This window comes from Branchiostoma floridae, chromosome 5 (assembly GCF_000003815.2).
Source record: "Branchiostoma floridae strain S238N-H82 chromosome 5, Bfl_VNyyK, whole genome shotgun sequence".
NCBI lineage: Eukaryota > Metazoa > Chordata > Leptocardii > Amphioxiformes > Branchiostomatidae > Branchiostoma > Branchiostoma floridae.
The window spans coordinates 2,715,356-2,737,221 of NC_049983.1; the positions used below are offsets into that span (position 1 = coordinate 2,715,356).

Sequence of the window (21,866 nt, forward strand, 5' to 3'; positions counted from 1 at the left end):
ATTGACGACAAAAGAAGACACTCGATAGTCTATCAGCTGTGTCGACAGTGAATCTGGGAATGCCCCCCTCCCCACACAAACACATATTCTTCTTTCACATGACTACAATGAATCTCTAACACACGGCGTTGAAAGACAAAATTATAATGAAGGGTAGAAAGTTAATCACTTCTTACCTGACAATATTTGAAGAACTATCTGTTGGTTAACGTTGATGTGTTTTTTTTTTCAATATTGGAGAAAGTTACAGAGTAAATTTACGTCAGAAAGAACCAAGACGGTTCACGTTTATGTCGTCTGAAAAATGTACACAACAAAAAGCTACACAGTACACTTTGGAAACGTTACACTTTGGAGACGTTACTACCAAAATGAATTAACTCGTCAAAAAAAAACAACGGAGGGAAGAAAGCAAGATTAGCCAGTTCTTACCTGATGATATATTCTGCTGTATAAGACGACAGCTGACGCAAAATTTGACGTAGGACGCAGCAAAATATAGTCTTCTGTACGGCGCGCTCTTGCGTTGTAGCAAAATTGTCGTCTGCAGCTAGCTAGTGCACGTGAGTCACGTGAGTGGACCCCGGATGTCTGACCCGGATCAGTTCAAATAACCTACAGGGGTGGATGTATCAAAGAGTCCTACGAAAAAAATGTCGGGCCTGAATATGTCTTTCCTTGTTTATACCGTGTCTCTGTCTGGAAATATTTGTTTGTTTTTATAGAATTTTACAGTATATTCCTGTATGCTTTGTATTTGCTATCATACGGTCAAACAAATGTCTCTGACCCCCGTAAAATCTTAAATGGCCGGATCCAAATATCGCGCGAAGCTTAGCCAATCAGATTCATAATCTGTTGCTTCTAGTTGCGGATTGGCTGAACGGCTAATTGATTTACACGGGGTGGGCCAGCTGCCAGCTGCTCTACGGTGGCGTGCTTCTGGTTGCTGGTTGGCTGAAGGGCTAATTGATTTACACGCAGGTGGCCTGGAGTTGACCATGCGTTCTATTCTTGACGCCCCAAATCGTAGGAATTGAGCAGAGAATTCCCCAATAAATCATTTTGAAGTGGTTTTTAACCAAAAATGATAACGGAGTCCTGTAAGTAAACATGCCATGCACTACCATACCATTTTGGGAACTTAATACCAGGGCACAGGAGGCTCCAATATAAAGTTTGGTCAGAAAAACGCAAAAGAACTTAAATAAAATCATTTTAAAGTCATTAAAAAAAATGAAAAAAGAGCACGTGGGTATTGGTCCACTCTACCCTTGTGCCAAATTTCAAGTCATTAATTCGATCCAAGAACGACGGAGATGAATCGCTTGGAAGATTTGACAGGAGAAAGAAAGAAGAAGAAGAAACACAAGTTAGGAATTTGCGTGTTTGTAAGCATAAGTCCGTGAGATTTCTGAAACAACAGCAGTTCCGTGATAAACGGAACCTTCTAAAAACGTACGGTACGGAGCTAACAGTGCAGCGAAAATACCATCGATAGCGATTCAACTTCGGATGGCAAACCGGACAAAAGTTATAATAAGTACTGTTGAAGTCATTAACGTTAAAGTGTGTTTTTAGTTGCCTTTGACGGTTTGACCTGAAATACTGTTACGCTAAACTCCTGAAGAGAAGTTAAGTGACTGCTGTGATTATTACAGAAATGCCCCTAAAAACTGATACAATAAGCATTCTGAATAGCCTAAAGTGCAAGAGTTTCAGGAGGGCTTCGCCCCCCTGGGACCCCCAACGGGGCTCTGCCCCTGGACCCTGCCGGGCCGGGGCCTTCGGCGTTCTTCGGCGGCCCCCGAAAAAAATTCTGTCGGGAACACATACGGAATCGTGGGGCCCCGCTTATGAATATTAATTAGCCTTCGCTCTTCGCGCACAGGTGTGGACTCCGTGCGGGGTCACGGAAGGTCACGCCAGGAGGCAAAAAGAAAACAAATTACCCCTCAGAAAAGTGCCAAATTAATTATTTTAAAGCAGTTTATGTCAAAACTTTTACTTGGATCATTTTACCAACTATCTAATGCCTATCTACACCAAATTTCAGGCCATTCCATTGTAAGACCAGGGTACAGGGGGACAATATATTTTATTTTGGTCAAAACATGACCTTTAAACCTCAATAAAATCATTTTAGAGGCAAATATGAAAAAATTGAGAAAAAAGCATCAAGGTATTGGCCCATTCTACCCCTGTGCCAAATTTCAGGTCATTCGGTCCAGGAACGGCGGAGATGAATCACTTTGAAGATTTGACAGGAGAAAGAAGAAACATTACGAATACAATATATTTCACCATACTATGTATGGCTGAAATATAAAAAAGGAAGTCTGTTCTAAATTCCACTACCAGGGATCGAAATACTTTTTTCTGCATACCTGCACTGGTGCAGGTAACATTAAAGACCCTGCACCAGACAAACTTCACCTGCACCACCCTGAATTAAGGAAGTATGGATCATACTAAAATTTCTGAGGAACCATTGCTTTTTTTCTTTTATACTTACTAGTTGGTAACAGTCAATGCAGATAACAACATTCCACCTACATCATACTTAAAAGACAATTATGTATAAAAACCCTGTACATGGACCAGTGCAGGTTAGGTGCAGGTAGACACCAGAAATACCTGCACAGCTCCAATTTTCCTGCACTAACTTCCATATGCAGGTGGTATTTCGAGCCCTGACTTCCTACGATTACAATAATGCTAATGTGTGGCATTATACGTACAAGACGGAAAACTAAGTCACAACATTCACGGAGTAGTACACGTGGCCCTGTTGATACAACTACCCATAGTGCACCAGCCAAGCTACAATGACCGATAGCAGGCCCACAGTCCCAGAGTTCACCATTCTGACGTCACTTCCGTTTTCAGCATCAGTAAACCGGAAGACGTGAACCTTGTCCTCACCATACGCAGAAATGAAGGCCTCGATATTGCCATCGCCGTCTATGTCAGCAGCCGAGACGCCGCCTACAATTCCCGTACTCGCCAACAGGGGGCGTTTCTGGTAAGACCAGTCTGCAGGGTCGTCAGAGCTGGGAACGAGAAGGTACGCGTGCCCGTCGTCGTCCCCAGACAGCAGGATGGGTGGCTTTTTCGAATCACTGTAGTGCCAAATGGAAAATGTTTTTCAAACCTCAGTAGCAAACCGAGACCTTTAACTGTCACACCTCAAAACTTCAGATAACTGTGATTAGTTAAAAAAAGGTATAGGCTTAGATGACGATGGTTGAAACGGTGTTAACGGAAATAAATAACGGAATGTGGTTGCCTCTTTAATGAGCTCTTTTCTTTCGTGACCGTAGAAGGAACAGTTTGAAATGAAATGAAATGTTTTTAGTCTTCCACCATGTTTGACAATTCTCAATGTTCTTGTCCCGGGACAAAGCCTAATATCTGTCTGATCTGTGTGTTGAGGCAAACCGCTGCATCGCAGAACAAAGACAGAAATTAAAGTTCTTAGACAAGATCACTTTTTTTCACAGAATAAACATGTGTTCATGGTGCTTGCCTTTGTTGTTGTTCCCGCCGCCGCCATCTTGGAAAGTTTGCAATCGGGGCGCTGATTGGCTGGTGCCAATATAAGGGTAATCTCATTAATATTTATAAGCAGGGCGGTCAGTAACCAGCGGTGAGCCTCCAGATAGCAGGGCCCCAACAGATAGTTAGTTATCCGTTGAGGACCGTGGACGTAGGAGGATGACAACAACTTCCATGTTTTTAAAACTGCACATTTTGCTGGGGTCCAAATTAATCCCACCCAAATTACTCTATAAATGGCAACGTATTTGTGTAAAAACAGAACATTTTTTTGTTAACTTATGATGTTTACGATGGAATTTTTCCAAACCCAAAATGTTCAAATATTCTCAATGGGTCCAAACAAACCCTGTTGGGGGTGTTTGAGGGTGTAAATGTGCAGAGTTCCGTTCTTACCGCCTGAGTAGTACTGCTAAACCTGGTGTTCCTTCACCCTGCGTCACATTCCCTTGGACAGAGAACCCACTGGCGATAACATGTCGTTCCCAGGTGCCATTGCGGAAATCTTCGGGGATCTCGTACACCCGAACGGTTCCGTTCGTTCCACTGCCGAAAGAGTCATGAATATAATATCAACAAGACTAACACAAAATGAGGGAAGATTAAACTTAACGTGACCAACCGTTAGAAAAATTGGGACTTTAAAACCCAAATGCTCGGCTGACTCCGTCGGTCTTGTCCTTGGAATGGAGTAAATGAAGCCGTTCATATTGGTCTTCACCGCCCAAGCATTGAACTGAGACGGGGGGTGACACAGGTTATCTAACACTTACGTTATGATCAACTGAGTTGATTTCAAGACGACCACACCACTGGGAGCTTGTCTGGAGATTAGTTCCTCTAGATATGACTAGTTTACAACTATTGTAGGAAACTTCACCTGTATAATAACAAATGTCTCAGTTAACAGTTAAGTTGGCATCTCAGAGCTGGCTTTGCTTGTATCCGAATGACGTTCACCAATTGGCGCCAACAAGTCACCAATGTGCGCATGAAATGGCAATTTTTTTACAATTCGCACTTGTGATAAAAAGGGATAATCGTTTTCGCAACTTCTAGTCGCAAACAAACAGGCGCGGCCCGGTGGCATTTTAACCCTATTCAGACCGGGGGGGGGGGGGGGGGGGCTTTTGAGGCCCGCGCTAACTTCGATGTCCTATAACGCCAGAACGGCTTACGCTAGAGCCACCAAATTTATTGAGTTTTCCTAAAATATTCTTGGCAACAATTTCACGAAGTTTGATAAATTTTCCATTTTTTCTTCTTGCCATGGCAACCGTTTGTTGACAGGCAGTTTTGCCAAAAATCACTATTTTTGGTTCTAACAATGTATTTTTCACATTTATTTGCTATATTACTGCAATTTTGTTACATAAATAAAATCTTATATTATTCAGCATATCTTTCATAATTATATATGCATAAATTATGCTAATTTGATGACGTCATCAGCCAAAAATCCAAGATGGCGGACCGAATGGCCAAATCAATAATAACAAGCTAATTATCCCTTAAAATTTGTAACTACCTGGTATTTTTTCATCAAAAAACATCTAAATGAATGAATTTAGTCTATTTCCATTGCCCTTTGTGATTATTTGTTGCAAAAAAAGTATTTAAAAAAATTCAAGGAGGTGGATATAATATGGCGGAGCCCAACTCGTATCTTAGATGTGCATGACGTCATTTTATGACGTCATATTGACGTCATTGATGTTGCTATTGGCAGCGCAAGTCGTAATAAACATTATTGTTCTGTTATTTGCACTTCTTGTTACATTTTTGTAGCATAACTTGAAGTTTTCTGAGAATACCCATTTTTCATGGGTTTGGCCAATGTAATCAAATTGATGACGTCATAATTACGTCATCTTACGTCAACGTAATGTCAAACGTCACATACTTGTCAGATATTATGTCGAAATTATGTCCTCAAAATTTGGTGGCCCTACGGCACGTCGTTTTAGAGTTATAGGACTTAGAAGTGGAGGGCCTCAAAAGCCCCCCCCCCCCCGTCCAGGGATGACCAAAAAAGCCCGGTCTGAATAGGGTTAAGTCCTGTGAAAAAATCACTGTGAACCAACGACCGTATATAGCCAGAGATGTCCCTTAGGCCACAGCAAGTAAATGTTATGGATGACATCCTCTGCAGACAGAAAAAGTAGTGCGATAGGGCGAAAAAAATCAAGATGGGTGAAAAAAAAAAGATTGCTACCTTTTCAAAAATAGGCACCACAAAAATGTGATGACTGCTGTAAAAAGAATTAAAGGGACAAAACATGGTATCAGAGCCAACAAGACATTCATTCCTGTATTTAAGACATGTATTGGTGTGGTAAAAGTGACACTAGTCTGGTAGCTGGCATCACCAACAAAGTTGGTAACCACACTCATAGCTTCTATATTGGTGTCACTTTTACAACTATCCAATAAGTTTCATTGCTACAACTACGTACAGTCCTGGGTACCTCGCAAGTGTCACTTCTACAAATACAACACAATATATTTGCTCATTTTGGTACTACTAAATCGTCATGTTGACCATCCCTCCCGAAGAAAAAAATTCTTGCTTTTTTTCTGAAATCAGGCGAAAATTAATTCACGCGCTGATGGCATACATAATAATCAATTGCTGTGACCTTACCTACTTGTCACCACCAGCAAGTCGTCTTTTCCATCTCCGTTCACATCAGTCAACTGTCAGGACGACAACAAAGCAACGTCAACTACGAAGGACAAAGAAATGCTGTGTACACAACAAAGTGTTTTACTCAAATTAGATGATTCAATGACCGCCTGTCGCCTTCCATAGGGCATTTCTGACTGGTGCGGTTACGTACTGCAGCTAGCTATCTCGGGTTACTTAAGGCCTGTGATTCGATGGAGCTCCCTGGGGAGTAAAAAAGGGCGTGGCCCCGCAAGGTTACCAGGGTGATGGAACCGAACACGAATTTCGAACCACTCCATGACCGCAGGTGACCTGCGGGACGCCAAGATTTCAGAACTGTCCAATGTCATGTTGTAACGTTACATTGCGAAAACAGGAACTCACTATGTATGGGGCACACTAACTACTTTTGGAAAGACGTCTAAGTGCTAACCGTATTAGGTATTGATGAAGTATTTATCAAATATTGAAATAATTCGATGCATTAAGAATACAAGGCCCCGCGGAAGCCGCATAATGGTACCGCCCGAACCGTGTTCGATGTAAAATGGTGGGAAAACGACAGCTTTGATTGACAACGGCCCAAAACTTTCGCGAAGCATATTGCATAGTCACATTTATGAGCTTCAGCCTCGGTCAAAACAGCATTATTGCTGACAAATTTAGTGTAAGCTCTTCTCTTGATGAATGTTAAAGCCAAGCGTGCTGTCCTCGCCAAGGCTTGGACATATGAAGTGAACGATGTCTTTTTTTTACCAAAATGTGTATTTCTTACCCAAATTTCCAGCATTTCACGTACAAATCCACAATTGTCTAGTACATTTTGAACAGTTCAAGCATTGTGTGAAGTTTCATCTTGATACGATTACGCGAGAGCAAGTTATGAGGATTTAAGCGTTTTGACATTAGCTACCCGCGTGTCACAGGCCTTAAGTCACCTGAAATGTGTCGTTGCTAACAGATGCGCGCATAAACATAGAATACTTACACTTATATTGCAGACTATCTGCAATTATTCCTTCTTATACATGTAAGTTTGCCTACCTGTACGTCGACGTACCGCTCGCTATCGCCATCAATGGTCGCGGTTCTGATCAGAGTCGGGTCCGTCCAGATGTCACCGGGGTCTGCCAGGAAACAAAGGACGGTATTATTCATTCACTAGGCTTTAGTTTGAAGCTGCAACTTTAAAGGGGCATTCCACTCAACACGGGAGTGTTATTTTCAGATAGATATTAATTTTAGGAAGTAATAAATGCATACTACTTCACATTATACGACAAAGTACCCAGTTGCTCCACGTGACTCAAAAGCATTCAGTCTTCTACTAAACTCTCCAAGTACCCTCTATTTGAATAAATCCTATGGCTGAATACAATGCAAAACTTTTAAGTAAGGTTACAAAACTCATTTCAGGATCGCTAAGAAATCTCGTCTTGGTATGTGTTCTTTGCTATCTTATGAGTAATTTGCCTTCTAGGTGTGCTCAGCGTACCTCATTTATTCCGAAAATATGCACGATAAAGAAAGTGTCTATGCGCATAGGGAATGTATGGGTAGGGTCTGTACGGGGTTTAGTGAGTGTCATATTGTTTTACAAAACACACATCGCGCAATTCATCCCAAGGTTAATTCCGCAAAATTCGGCTGATTATATATCCATTGACACATTATCTATTGGAAAACACCACTCCCTTCGGGACTGGAATGGCCCTTTAAAAAACATGTTACATTTTATCCGAGAGGGACGGAATAAAATAGTAAAGGTAAAAGTGACCCCAGGCGTATATCATTGTGTGCCATTATGTCATTTCCGGTCGAAAACAAATTTCCTTCCAGGAGTTTGTTTGTATATATGTCCTATAACTTGTTCTACGTTTTTACCGAGATTGGTTCATTGTTGATTAAGTTATCCTCGAAAGTTTATGCATGGTCCAGTGGGGTCAAAACTGACCCCAGCATTTTTTTAAACAAACTGTTTGTAACATACCCTGTACTACAGTACTAGTGGATTTTCTTGCTATTAGCCATTGGGCATGAGTTTGCATTTATTATATCTATTGAATAGAATACTAAAATGACACACAAGGATGGGAAAGAGGGAAAGCGTGAAAATCTATTTCCTTTAAAGTTTTACCTTCTGTCCAAACGATACGAAATCTCCTGCCAAAATACTCCGGGCAGAGGAACGCCAGCTTCTCCACACCTCCTGCGGTGGTCAGTCGGACAGCCAAGGACTCGAATTCCGGACCTTGGATGACCACATGGGATGACCAGTTTGGGGTCTGTAGCCCACTGGACACTGGTTGTTCAAACCAAACTAGTTCACCTTGCGTTGTCGGAGGATCTAGTCCGAAAATAATAAAAAAAGTCAATGAATAAAGACTTTTGTTGTACATTTAGCCCAACCGAGCCGAACCATTTTTTGTGGAATCGCATGTGTGACAGCATTACATTTGGGGCCGCATAGTTAGCAGCAATTCACGACTTACAAACTTCCCATAATTCACAGCGCCAGGATTACGTATATGGATGTTATCACCGTTGCCCAGTGGGCGAAACGGGGGTGAAACCAGCTAAAACCTTCAGTACGACGGCGGCAAAGGATATAAACTGATGAGTTGTACGACAAATATAGTACTACTATTATTAGACCTGAGAATTTTATAAGTTTTGTGGTAAGAACTTAAGAAGTATAACCTAGCCAGCGCACGTCACCACTGTAGCTGTTAGTTGGTTTCGCCCGATGACCTCACGGGTCACGATATCCGTAACCCTGGCGTTGTGAATCATGGGAAGTGTGCAAGTCGTGAATTCCCAGCTGCAGTGAGGAAGATCATGATGAGGACAGACGCTTACCGAAACAGCGGTTGTGATTTCATGTCTTGGTCGGGAACAAAGAATCTTCTTATCTAGTAATACTCTAGCCTGATGAAATTATTCAGGAGCATTTCGTATCAGAAAGAAAATGGAAGTAGCTAGACAGGCAACATTTTCCAGAAAACGCAGGATGTTACCAGTAATTTGCCTTTTATAAGCTACTCGCACACAACAGTATACCATTTGGCTCACAATTGAGGCGTTTGCTAAAAAAAGAAACAAGAAACCTTAGTTATATTCACAACCAAATGAAAAATAAGTTTAACTAAGACACAGTTGTATACTAGTAACTATAAGGAGTGAAAACTGTTAAAGCTGTTTAAGTTGCGTTCTACAGTCTACCAGCGCCTCCAAGCAGTCATGAAAGGAACTCCAGGACGGAGGAGGAAGAAGAAGAAACAAAGAAGAACACACCATCGAAAAAAATTATGTTTTCCCTATCAGGAAACATAAATATAAGTCTTTTCATACTTGGAGGAGGATTGAAAACAAACGACAATCTCGCCACCACGGCATCCAGTCGGCCATCGCCATTCATGTCAACCCACTGTGGCGCTCGGGTGTAGGACCACAGCTGCCGCTGGGGGGCGCCTGAGATCAGCACGGCATCGGCTGTGATGAGAACATGCCAGGGAAAGAAAACTAATGTTGTATTTTCTTTGTTCCCTCCGGGAAAGGAGTGTCACCCCCTGTCAGGAGGCTTTGAAATTTGTTTCTGAAGCTGTATCTCACAATCGGTTCCGTGGATCATTATGTCTTTTAGAACATGGTTATTTGAGATGGTACCTTCGCGATAAATTAATTGACGTTATTTCGTTTTCATCGTAGGTTTGTTTATGGGAAATTTAACATTTTAGAAATCACCCCTATCTTTTGTGTATTATGGCACAGGCCAGCGATAACGCCGTATATTTAATTAGCTGATCAAGACAAATTATGCATAATTTTCAGGCCTTTGAATGGCCATAACTCTCTAACGGTATGTCCGATTTTATTGAAATAAAAACCATTCCATTCTATTCACTAAGACATATCCAATGATATCAAGTTTGAAAAGTTATGATGAGTTTCAAATTTTTGCGTAATGTGAGACAGCTACTTTGACCTTGAATTTGGACAGACAAAAGGAACATTTGAATGGAAATTATGTTAGATTATGATATGAAAATAGAACTACATAAAAAAAAACATTGATAGTTATTTTTTGGAAAATATCATTTTGAAATTTGGCTCAGCCACCCTGAAGTCCTACCTTAAATGGCTGTAGGTATTCGAATTATCTCAAAGTAGATGTTGCGTCATCTATTTGATCGGTTTGAGATAGTGGAGACATATATGTGTCCTTTATCTAATGGTTAATATAGCTTACCAAGTCAGTGGTCAAGTCATGTGTATTGGGCTGATGTCAGAGGTGCATTGCATAATATGGGGCTTAGAATGGGAATAACTTGGTTTTCTTGGCATTTTTTCCAATCTGGAATTTTTGCCGCTGCGACAGCACCGGCTTTGAATCGACAGAAGCGGTTCGTTCAACCGTTCGTTTGGATGGATGGATGCATGGATCGGCCAATTTAACCAAACCCTTCTAATAGCCCTTCTATACGCCTGATTACGTCATTGAGTCAGCGTGGCCGACCAGTCAAAGGCGCTGGGTGCAGACAGCGATTTGCTTTTGCAGCCTTGGATCGTGGGTTCGAACCCCACTTGTTACATTTTTGTTAGACAAATCTCTTGTAATGTTTTTTTTTTAATAGAAGACAGACCAATTCAGTAATTCGATGTTTAAAAAATCTTTGTTTCATGTGATTTTGTTTAACATCAAGTTTTTTTGTTTCATTAGAAGGAACAGGTATAGACCAAGCTTTCCTAATCGGTTAAATTGTGTTCAGTTTATTCTGTTCACGTAGGTACAGATAAAGTATACCTTTATGGCTTTTTGGTTAGGATAATTTTTTTCAAGATTGAAGTAATAGCTGAAATGGGAAATAATAATTCGGAAGTCGGCCCTTTTGTACATTTCTGATATGTAACGTTGACTTTGAATTGGTCAATTTTCATGACTTATGTTGTGTTGGTCTATTTTCTCTATTTCGATAGTACTGTAAATGCAGAAATGCTCGCGGTGGATTAATGTTCGCACTTCACCGCGAACAAACTACAGCGAATATTTTCTTATTATGGTATTAGACTGCATGCAGCCCATGGTGTTGCCGTGAACTTAACACCACCGCGAAAAGTCCTTTTTCGCTACCGCGAAATTAAATCCCCGCGAACTTAAATGTTTTACAGTATGATATTGAAGTAAAGACCATTACGTAATGGCGTTATGTTCTAGTTGGCGTAACGTCAGACACTTTATTCCACACTGCAAACGTGTTACTTCACGGAGGGTTGTATCATACAGACACTTGTTTGTGTATTTGTTTGTTTGTATTGCATATCGCACAAGCTGCATATCGGGACAGATATATTTGATCCACTCACATTGTGATGTTCAGCTCTCTATTCGATAAGCTTAAGCTTGATTTGGTTTGGTTTGGTTTGGTTATACAGATCTCCATTAGTGACTAATATGTCACTATTCTTCCTGGAGTCCGGGTGATTTGTGGAGAATCACTAATTCTACACGGAAGGAGTTTACCATCTCACACCGCACCATCGCACGTGTGGGGGTTCTTTTACGTGCCTGGGGTATGGCTCCCCAGACACGGGACCTCCATTTAACGTCCTATCCGAGGGACGGCACTATAGCCGAAGCAAAGTACTCCTTTTCACCTGAGTAAAGTGTTTTTGGGTTCTTTTTACGTGCTCCAGATGTGGCTCTCCTCAAACATGTGACCCCCATTAGCGTCTTATCCGAGGCACTTACGACCCTTTTGCTGCAGTCACGTGGCTCTAACGACACATCCACTTCGTGCACAAAGCTGACAACGTCAGCCGAAAATTACGGTAATTTTGAACTTCTCATGTTAAGTTACGATTGATTTAGTAGTCCTTTACCGATGGTCACACAAGTTCTATTGAACTAGATCGATGATACTAATACAGAGCCACAACAAGTAAATTTTATGGATGACATCTGCGCGCTCATTACTTTTCGCCTGATTTCAGGAAAGAAATATGATTTTCTTCTTCTTCATGGATAGTCAGGTAACATACATTCCCATAATTCCACCAGGTGCCATTATACCGCCACCTCAAAAAAACGTTGTTATAGCGGCTTTCTCAAGATTATTTTCAACACCTGTAAATCTGAATCAAGACAATCATGGGAAGACCGCAATACCAAGGTTTTATTAGATTGCGGTAAATGACACCTGGTAAAATTGTGATAGTCGATGGTAGATCGAAATATGTTGTGCTGTAAGCTAATAATTTTATGTAGAAGTGACACTAGAATGGTAGCCTTGACTGTAGTTGCAGTAACTGTAGCTAGTGAACTTGTTGGATAGCTGTAAGAGTGGCACCAATATGGAAGCCATGAGTGCAGTTGCAAAATTGCATGCCAGTCTACCACACCAGGGTCACGTTTACTACACTAGTGCACTTCTTGATACAGGAATATTTGACTTGTTAGCTCTGGTGCCATATTTTGTCACTTAAACTCTTGTTACAAGGTTTATTGTGTCCACTTTGAAAATTTCGCAGCTTGCTTTTTTTTGTATCCATCTTGCTTTTTTCGCGGTATCTCATTATTTTTACAGTCTGCAGAGAATATCATCCATAAAATTTACTTGCTGTGGCTATCTTAGATTTAACGATGCCAGGCATGGGTACTTTTTTCCCCTTTTCCTTTCATAAAACTAGACCAAACTAAAGCCTGTTGAGGTTATGTTTACTTATATGAAGTAGCATGCCTATATAGGCTATCAATGTTTAACCTAGCTTGGAGCTCTTGAAAGTCAATAACAGAATGAAGGGGGCATGTTCGAGGACACGCAGCAATGTACATTCGTACAGTCTGATTTTCGTACGTATCTTAAAGGATCGTCGCCTTTTGAAACGGCCGTCGCCTTTGTACATGTATTGGAACGCTTTGTCCGCGGTGTTTCCTCATGTGGCTGATAAAGGTGCATTCTCACTGCACTTGTGTAAAGCTTGCGTCACTTCGGGGTTCGAAAGATACTCAACGAATTTCAGAGATAAAGAAAGAATTTTCTTACTTTTGTGTATTTTGTCGCCTTCTAAGTCATACTTTTACATGTTATGCAATATCTATATTACAAACCAAAAGAGAAAATAACCAAACGGTGAACGAACCCCGCAGTGACGCAAGCTTGACGCAAGTGCAGTGAGAGTGCACCTTAAGGGTTTACAGCTACTTGTATTTGTGACTCGGTTCGACCCAGTATGGTGCATTTTCTTTTTTTCTTTCGATGATATTTGTTTTCATCATTCATGACCATACCGTCGTATATTTGTTATCGAAATGTTGTTTTCTATACGTTTTTGTTTTCTTGTCACCCCCCCCCCCCACCCCCATTATAAAATGGTCGGATATGGTGCCACCTTGAATCTCCTAGACGGAGGTAGTTATCCAAACAACCTATAGGCTCCTGGTCAGGTCCACCTACCTACATTACCCGGCCAGCCTGCTATCAGCGCCACGGAACCATTGTTCTTGGGCGGGAGGCGGCCGGAACAGACGCAAACCACTCCTGATTCAGAAAACACTGTCTCTGTGCAGGTATAAGGGTTAGATGTTAGGATCTGTGTCAATTGCTCTCAATAATGCTGACAAATTTTAACCCACAGAAGCTTTCAATTGATATATAATACATTTAAATTGATGCAGAAACATAAGAACTATGATCAGTCAAAGTTAATATGTCAAGTTCAAACATCAGGAGGCGTTAAATCAAACCTGACTGTCAGGCAACCGCCGACGACTCATGTACTAAATATCACCGCTATCACACGTTTTATTCTGTAGATACAGCACCAGAAACGCCCCTTAAACACTACCTGCAGAGTTACGTTCAAACACAAGTAGGCCCAAAATTAATCCTGTGCATCAGGCAACCACCCCATGGCCAACCCATGTATCAAATATCATCGCAATCACGCGTCTGTTCTGGAGATTTGTTTTTTCAAGCAGGTAATGAAATTATACAATACGGGCAAGGCTATATAAGGTACAGAGACCGTACGTGACCATACTATACAGTGTTATAAATAATGTAACCCCCTCTCCCGACATTAGACAATAGTCTGAGTTTATGGTATACAAGTACAGTGTTATAAATATTTTACGCACCCATTTGACATTAAACAAGATTAGGAGTTTATGGCATACTTGTACAATCTTATAAATTATGTTACGCCCCCATCAGACATTAAACAATAGTAGGAGTTCATGGTATTTCGTTACAGTCAAACCTGTATTAGCGACCACCTTTGCAAAGCGACCACCTGGCCTTTGCGGTCATTTTTTGTCGGTCCCTTGGATTTTTTCCATTGACCTTATCATTTCAATAGAAATAAATAGAAAAAAGAAATAGTATATAGCGGCCACCTGTCCAACAACGCGGCCATGGCCACACGATTTCCGGTCCCGTAGATACAGAAAGACTGCCTATTGCGGCCGTATTTCACAATGCGTCGAGTTTAACCATATTCAGACCTGGTCATCCCTGGACCGGAGGGGGGGGGGGCGTTGGTCGCTTTTGAGGCCCTCCGACATGGTCATTTTGGCGGTAGCGGAAAGTATGCGTACATTGAACGTCTTTGTCGGCGAATTTAACAACATTGCGCATGTGTCAATATGATTTTCGATAGATTTTACTTTGGCAGGGTCAGTTGAATTTTCACACGACGGAGACAATGTTACTCGGTGAGAAAGATCAGTAGGTACTGAAATCATGTGTAACTTATAGTGGTCAATTGATCGGCATTTTCTCTATAGTGGCCAACTGTCTTGAGTGGCCACATTTCTCCAGTCCCTTGAGTGGGCGCTATAGACAGTTTGCTTTTACAGTGTTATGAATTATGAATTGGGGACCCTGGCTGCAAAGAGTGAGTAGTCGGCCCACCCAATAACAATAACAATAAATTATGAATATTCAAAATGGCGAATCAACGCTCTCGCAAGGAAGCCCTCGCTGCTAGAAGCCTGCAAAGGAGAGTACCAACTTACCAGGCACTATGGTGATTTCGTTTGGCCAGGCAAAAACGTCACTGATCAGAGTAGGCCGTATCTCGTCTGGCTCGTTGATCGTCCTCCCCACATCGTGAACCCCCCACACATGGCCGGTTGCGCCCGGATCAACGGTAAACGACGACAGAAACAGATCGTACACATGGTCAGACGGAAGCGGTTCACCCTCGGCCCGCACCAGGGTGGAAAAGGCCGGGAAAGCCACGGGGAAGGTCCCCAGTTCCTGGTAGTCTATACAGGACACGTGGAGGGGCAGGGAGATGGCTATGAAGAGGGGCAAGTAGTTAAATGTTCGGACCATGGTGAACACTGGTCAATCCACGCAGTTCCTTGGCTAGAGTAATATATGACAAAGTAATGAGCACGGCAAAGTCAAATATTGTCTCGACTGGTTTATAGTCACTGTGACAAATAGTAAAGCAAACAGTACACAAGGTTACTGAGTTACGAATTCTAAGGCCACAGCAAGTGAATTTTATGTATGCCATCAGCGCGCTCATTAATGTTTCGCCTGAATTCAGCGCCAACATTGATGCAGGAAGGTGCTGATGAGAGACTCAGAGGCACGATGCAACTCGATTTAAAGGGAGCTTTATTCACACACATGTGAAGTACAATCACGCCATGATGGGAGAGAGCGACCACGTGACCCTTGACACTGACGTCACACAACAGTGACGTCACTACTTGATTAACATAACTATCACATAGTGGCGCAGAATTAAAAAAAACAAAAACAAGAATTTTCTTCTTCTTCGGGATGGTCAACATATGACGACAAAATACCAAAATGGGCAAAAAGGTTGTGTTGGAGACTGATGATTATAGGTAGGCATGACTTTAGTTGCAGAAGTTACTCCGATAGTTGTAAAAGTGCCACCAATATGAAAACCATGAATATAGTAGCCAACTTGGTAAATTATACAATTATACCGCTGTAGTGTCACTTTTACTACAGTAGTGCATTCTTTGAATACAGAAATGAATGCCTTGTTGGCCGTGTTGTCATAATTTTTGTATCTTCAATTTTTGCTACAATGTTTATAGTGTCTAATTTGAAAATTTAGCCATCTTGTTTTTTACCCATCTTGTTTTTATCTCCCTATCTCACTATTTTTGCAGTCTGCAGATGATGTCATCCATAAAGTTTACTTGCTATGGCCTTAACGCTAGTTCACCTTTATCAACGGGGAAACCAATGTTCACTACTTTTGAGAATACGGCATTTAGGGACTCTATTAACTTAAGTCTGCTCAGGGCGTATCGCATATGAACACTACTTTTCAAGTTGCCATCAAATTGCCATAACTCCGCCATATAGAAGCTTATTAAGTCAATAGACGGTGGTTTCAAATTGCATATATATATATAAAAGAGTAACTAGAGTCCGTAGGGCACAAACCTCCGTAAAGTAATTATGTACTTGTTCTATTTGCTAAACTGCTGAACGACATGTACTAGGACCACGAAACTTGGTGACTTTGCCGAAAATATTGTTGGCAACAATTACACGATAATTTCACGATAAATGATTTTTCCTGTTGCCATGGTAACGGTTTACTGATAGGCATATTTTAACAAAGTCGGTTTAAATAATGTGTTTTAAAGTTTTTTTATTTATTTTTTTTTATTGCTGAACCTTGTTGTAAACTCCAGATGCTCGCAATCCACGATTCTAAACCCGGAGCAGGGGCGATATACGGCAGCTGTATGGTCGCAATAGGCAGTATTCTGTATCTATGGGACCGGAAATCATATGGCCGTGGCCGCGTTTAGCTATTACAACATTATGTTGCTAGCTATTCTTCCAGTGGTCTACATGAAATACATAATTACACGCACAACATTACATACATACAAAACATAATATGTACATTGCAAACTATACAACTGACAGAAAAACAAGTTCATTTTGTAACTGTGTTCCAGTAGCAGGCTATTCGGTAAAGGAAGCGCTTCCTTTCTGCATTGGTCCTATATAGGTTCTGACAGTTTGATGCAGTTTGTTGTTGTTGACCGTGTTTGGTACCGACTGTTGGTTGACTGGAATGTGAGTTGGTTGTACAGCGGTTTTGGTAGTCCTGTGTGCACTATCCTGCAGAATTTGGCAAAACTTCTTTGTTGTATTCTTTCCTTTACTGGTGACCAACCCAAGATGTGTAACCTTGTTACACTGTCCGTCTTGTTATCACATCCAAGGGCAAACCTTGCTGCTCTGTTTTGTACCACTTGGAGACGTTTGATGTTCTTGGCTGTTGTGTTTCCCCACACTGGAGAACAATAATCCAAGTGAGAGAGTACCAGGGTTTGTGCCAGGTCCTTCCTTATCCTAGGAGGTAGTTTGTTTCTTATCCTGTTCAGTTGACACATGCTTGAGTTACACTTCTTCACTATGTTAGTGATGTGAACGTCCCAAGTCAGGTACTGATCTACATGCACTCCTAGTAGCTTTGCGGATGGGACCTGCTCTAGACTCTTGCTTGTTTGTTTGTAAATCATCTGGGTTGATGACTGATTGATGTTGATGATTGCAATGTTTATGGTTTGTCTCGTGATATGTTTTACCAGCTATATAGCTATGATATATACTGACCCCAGCACAGGTCACAAACTTAAGGTTGATCATGAAACGAAGCGAATCTCAAAACGCTTACTGCAGTTCCAAACGAGTTGCTTGGTCTTCTTACTACGCAATTGTTTTTGTGTGCGTTGATGCTGTTATTATTTAGTGATGTGTTTCTTACTGTAAAATGTTCTATAATTGTGCCCCAAGCTTACCTGAAAGGAATAAGTCAATGACCTTGGTTGTTATGATCTTGTTAAACTAATAAAGTGAAGTGAAAATGAAGGTGGCTAAAACTTGCATCATTTACTCCCTGGCCCAATACCTGTTCATGTATTTTATGATGTTTTGTTGATGAACAGATTTTTTATACACAAGGAACGAGAGCTCTTAATCAGAAATGTTCACACCATAAAAATACAAAAAGTAATGACTATCATTAGCGCCACGTTTCAAAATTAGCGCGCAGATGGTCGTGGGTCAACAAAGAGCGCCATAGGTGAACAAAGGTGATTGTTGTAAAGTTTGTTTTGGGTCCGCTGTAAAGCGAGCAATGAGCAAATAAAGGCTTCAAAACAGTCACGTTACCTTAAGCTAATAGAACACGCATGGATTACAATCGAAGCCTTTGAGCTTTGGCTTGTTGTCTCATCTGAAATTTTGCAGGAGAAGCAGCAGCATAAATTGGATCTGACTTATACTAATTATATAAACCAAGTGATACATATAATTTGTAAACGAGATACATGGGTTCTACATCTGACTTATTTGTATTTATAATTCAGGCCCCCTTCGTACAATAATTTACGTTGTGCTCTCACTGTAACCCAGAACGGATGTGCACGTGTGTGACCTAAGATTTCATACTGGGTATATCATACAATAAGTAAAAAGTGTGACTAAAAAGACAACGAAACGCACAAAGCGTTAAAAAGGCCATTTTTTTCTCTATAAAATTCCATTCGCTGTTATCGCGATTAGAAAACTAGTTTAACTTCAATGTGTGTTTTATACTCAAAAGGTGTGCGTAATTTGCTTGATTGGATAAGTCGGCCTTCACTCTATGAAAGTTAATGATAATCCTTCATTCGTAAATACGAGCCTGAAAGCTTAAAATCGTATTGGAAGTACATATAATGTGGAAAAAGGATGCTAATGACAGTGGTATTTACACTAGAGACCTATACTTAGATACTGATTTAGTCAAATATCAAGGCTTAGAGATAAGAAAAAAATCAATAATTACCCTCCAGTCATGGTCTTTGATCTTAAATCAAAGGTCTGAATTTGCGGCCATACTGTGAGCCTACACGAGAAAGCGATTGCATTAAAAGTGTTCAGCAAAACGCTGTTTTCATCATGGATTTCACCGATCTTACCTTCGCTTAGTGGTTATAACAGTGAGAACAAGGAAACTATAGGAATTGTACCGTCGAATACTGAAATGTCATTCCGTGTTTTGGTGTTTGGGGTCGTTCTGTCCTGTGTGGCCAGGCTTACAGCAGGTGAGTTACTGATATTCAAAATTTAGTAATTAACTTGTTTTAGAAATATAATCATCAATATTTCTACAGTCTTTTGTCAACGTGCGCTCTCGATACAGACATCGAACATATATACTACCTGCCAGTAAAAGTTACTAAAACCCATATGTTAACTATGATTTGTGCTCGGTCGATGAGATATTCTATTGCCTTCTCAGTGGGAGGGAAACTCCAGTTCCTTTAACGCGAACCTTCGTCATTATACTGCTGCTATTTTAATTAAACAACTTGGGGTGTCTGTGTGGCGCAACGGCTAGAGCGTTGGAATCAGAATCAGTAGGTTCTGAGTTCGATACTCGCCATGCCCCTGCCCCCATGACGGTGGAGTGACGCCCACCGAGCCTTACGGCTAATCTGTCTAAAGGTGCCAAAAAACACCTACGGATTTGTTGCTGCCAGTGTGTCAACATCTGCACACTTGCCACCAAGCCCCGTGAATTTTTATTTTTTCAATTTTAATTAAAGAAGTTCTATAACGTTTGGCTTATTCTATGTTTATGTAGTGTAAAAATAAGTTTTTTAGTAAAACGTTTAAAAAAGACTCATACTGTTAGTTCTATTAGACCCATATAAAAACGAGAAAGATATGTAACACATCTGTTTGTAAGTCTATGAATAACGCAACAATCTCATTTTCTAACTAAAGGTGTGGTAGACATCACCCTCGCCAACCGGGACCCGTTTTTCGGACCTTCAGATGACACGTGGATGTACTGCTACTACACCGGTGATATCTATGAACAGAACGGGTTCCAGTTCGGAGTGGAGATAGACACTGGGTCAGGAACAACATTTACAAGGCAGAGGTACAGCGATCGCACCCCAGGGGGCTGGTATGTACAAGTCTTGGCTGCCGCGGGTGACTTCAGAGTGGGGGCGCTTTCCTGTGAAGTGACGGAAGGAACCCAAACCAAGCAAGCCATTTCTTTTCAGATGAAGAAAGAAGGTGGGCGCTATTACTGTAGCATTCAAATCACCTCTTTCAGTTATCCTTGTGTACTATCCATAGATGACAGATTAAGGGATTACTTTGGAGGGGTCATTTACCCCAAATTACTAGTAGTCCTTACAAATCAGTTCAATGAGATCGTTGGAACTTTTGAACGTTCCAGTCTAGATGCTCTACACGCCGCTTATAATTAGCTGGGTATTAGAGCCGACGTGTTCCTAATACTCACACTCACACTAATAGTCACATTTGGCAAAAATCAATCGGACGACGATTCTGCGGCAATCGCCCGAGCCTCGCCTATAATAATAACTTTATTGTACAACAATTGTACAAGGTACAAAGTATGGCTTATATGTGACAGGGACGGTTTTCAGGTGAAAAATACGCGCAACCCTCTGTGGATCTTAAATATCTTCCATCGATACGTCCGAAGATCGTGGATAATGTGACAGGGTATACGGAGATATCTATGCCAGTTGAAATGCCTGATAGTAACTGTCATTGGTGTTTGCTATTTCATTTCGAAAGAATGCCTCTAACAGGAGTTGAACAATACTATCAGTAAAATAGTTCACTGTAAAGCTACCTTACAAGTACTTTTTCAAAGCGACCTTTGAGCCTCCATAATGGCGAGACCGTATTGATTTTTACGTGTTTACAAAATGAGATGCATTGCACCGAACGCGCTTTATGTCATGCCTGGGCCGCGATAATGTTCGATACAGGTGTTCCGGATCGAGTGATCCTTTTCTGTATCACACGGGCTCCAAGTTGTATCACACGGGCTTCATTCGACTAAATGGAACTATTTTGAGCAGGCCGAGCGCGGTGCGGTCAAAAATTCTAATACCTGATTTGGACGTTCACCCCGACCAATCGAATGGGGACATCCCTCGCGAATGTGCACACTCCTCTAGAAAATAGGACACTCCTCGACTTTCAAGGGGGCGCTCCTCTTGGAAAGGGGATGTTTCTCCCTCAATTAGGGGACGCTCCTCCGGAAATGGTATGGTCATCGGGCATAGGGGACGTCCCTCCAACACCCCCGCCGGCCCGTGGAATCGGCCGCTAACCCGACAAATCCCTTTCTAGTTCATCTAAATCACAACATCCAAAACTTAAACCCCGTCAGTGCTCTCGACAAACGTCATACCTCGCCAGGGAATGATAGTTTTTTATTAAAAATTGAGGCATGTTGGAAAAAAAAGCCGCCCGCGCGGCAGAACATCACCAGTCTTCAGTGTTAAAATGGCGGCGTACCGCACGCCCGGCAAGCAAAACATCGAGTTTTAGCCTAAATATCCGCGTGCTTGTCGAGTTTTAAGGCCTCTCTCCCCAACACACGTACATGGGAGAAGTTTCTAACACGATGTCAGACGTAGTTATTCGGGATTTTTTGTACAAAACGGCTACATGGCCTGATACCGTATCCGTGTGCTTGTCGAGACAGGCTTCCCTCCCCAGAACATGAACAGTCGCCAGGTCTCTGTCATGATACCACCATATATAGAGCGTACTCTTTCTACTGCAGCCCTTCTCCTTTC

The 21,866-nt window shown here is 41.5% G+C and overlaps 1 protein-coding gene across 1 annotated transcript; it reads right to left on the minus strand.

The window, feature by feature from the left end:
* Positions 1-2,762: 2,762 nt before the first annotated feature.
* On the minus strand, positions 2,763-15,582 carry LOC118415530. The gene is made up of 8 exons (XM_035820204.1): positions 15,243-15,582; positions 13,681-13,785; positions 9,578-9,718; positions 8,364-8,573; positions 7,271-7,353; positions 6,203-6,255; positions 3,955-4,104; positions 2,763-3,122 (listed from the first exon to the last, which is right to left on the minus strand). The coding sequence occupies exons 1-8, from the start codon at positions 15,562-15,564 to the stop codon at positions 2,801-2,803; spliced, it is 1,386 nt and encodes a 461-aa protein (XP_035676097.1). The 5' UTR covers positions 15,565-15,582; the 3' UTR covers positions 2,763-2,800.
* Positions 15,583-21,866: the final 6,284 nt, after the last annotated feature.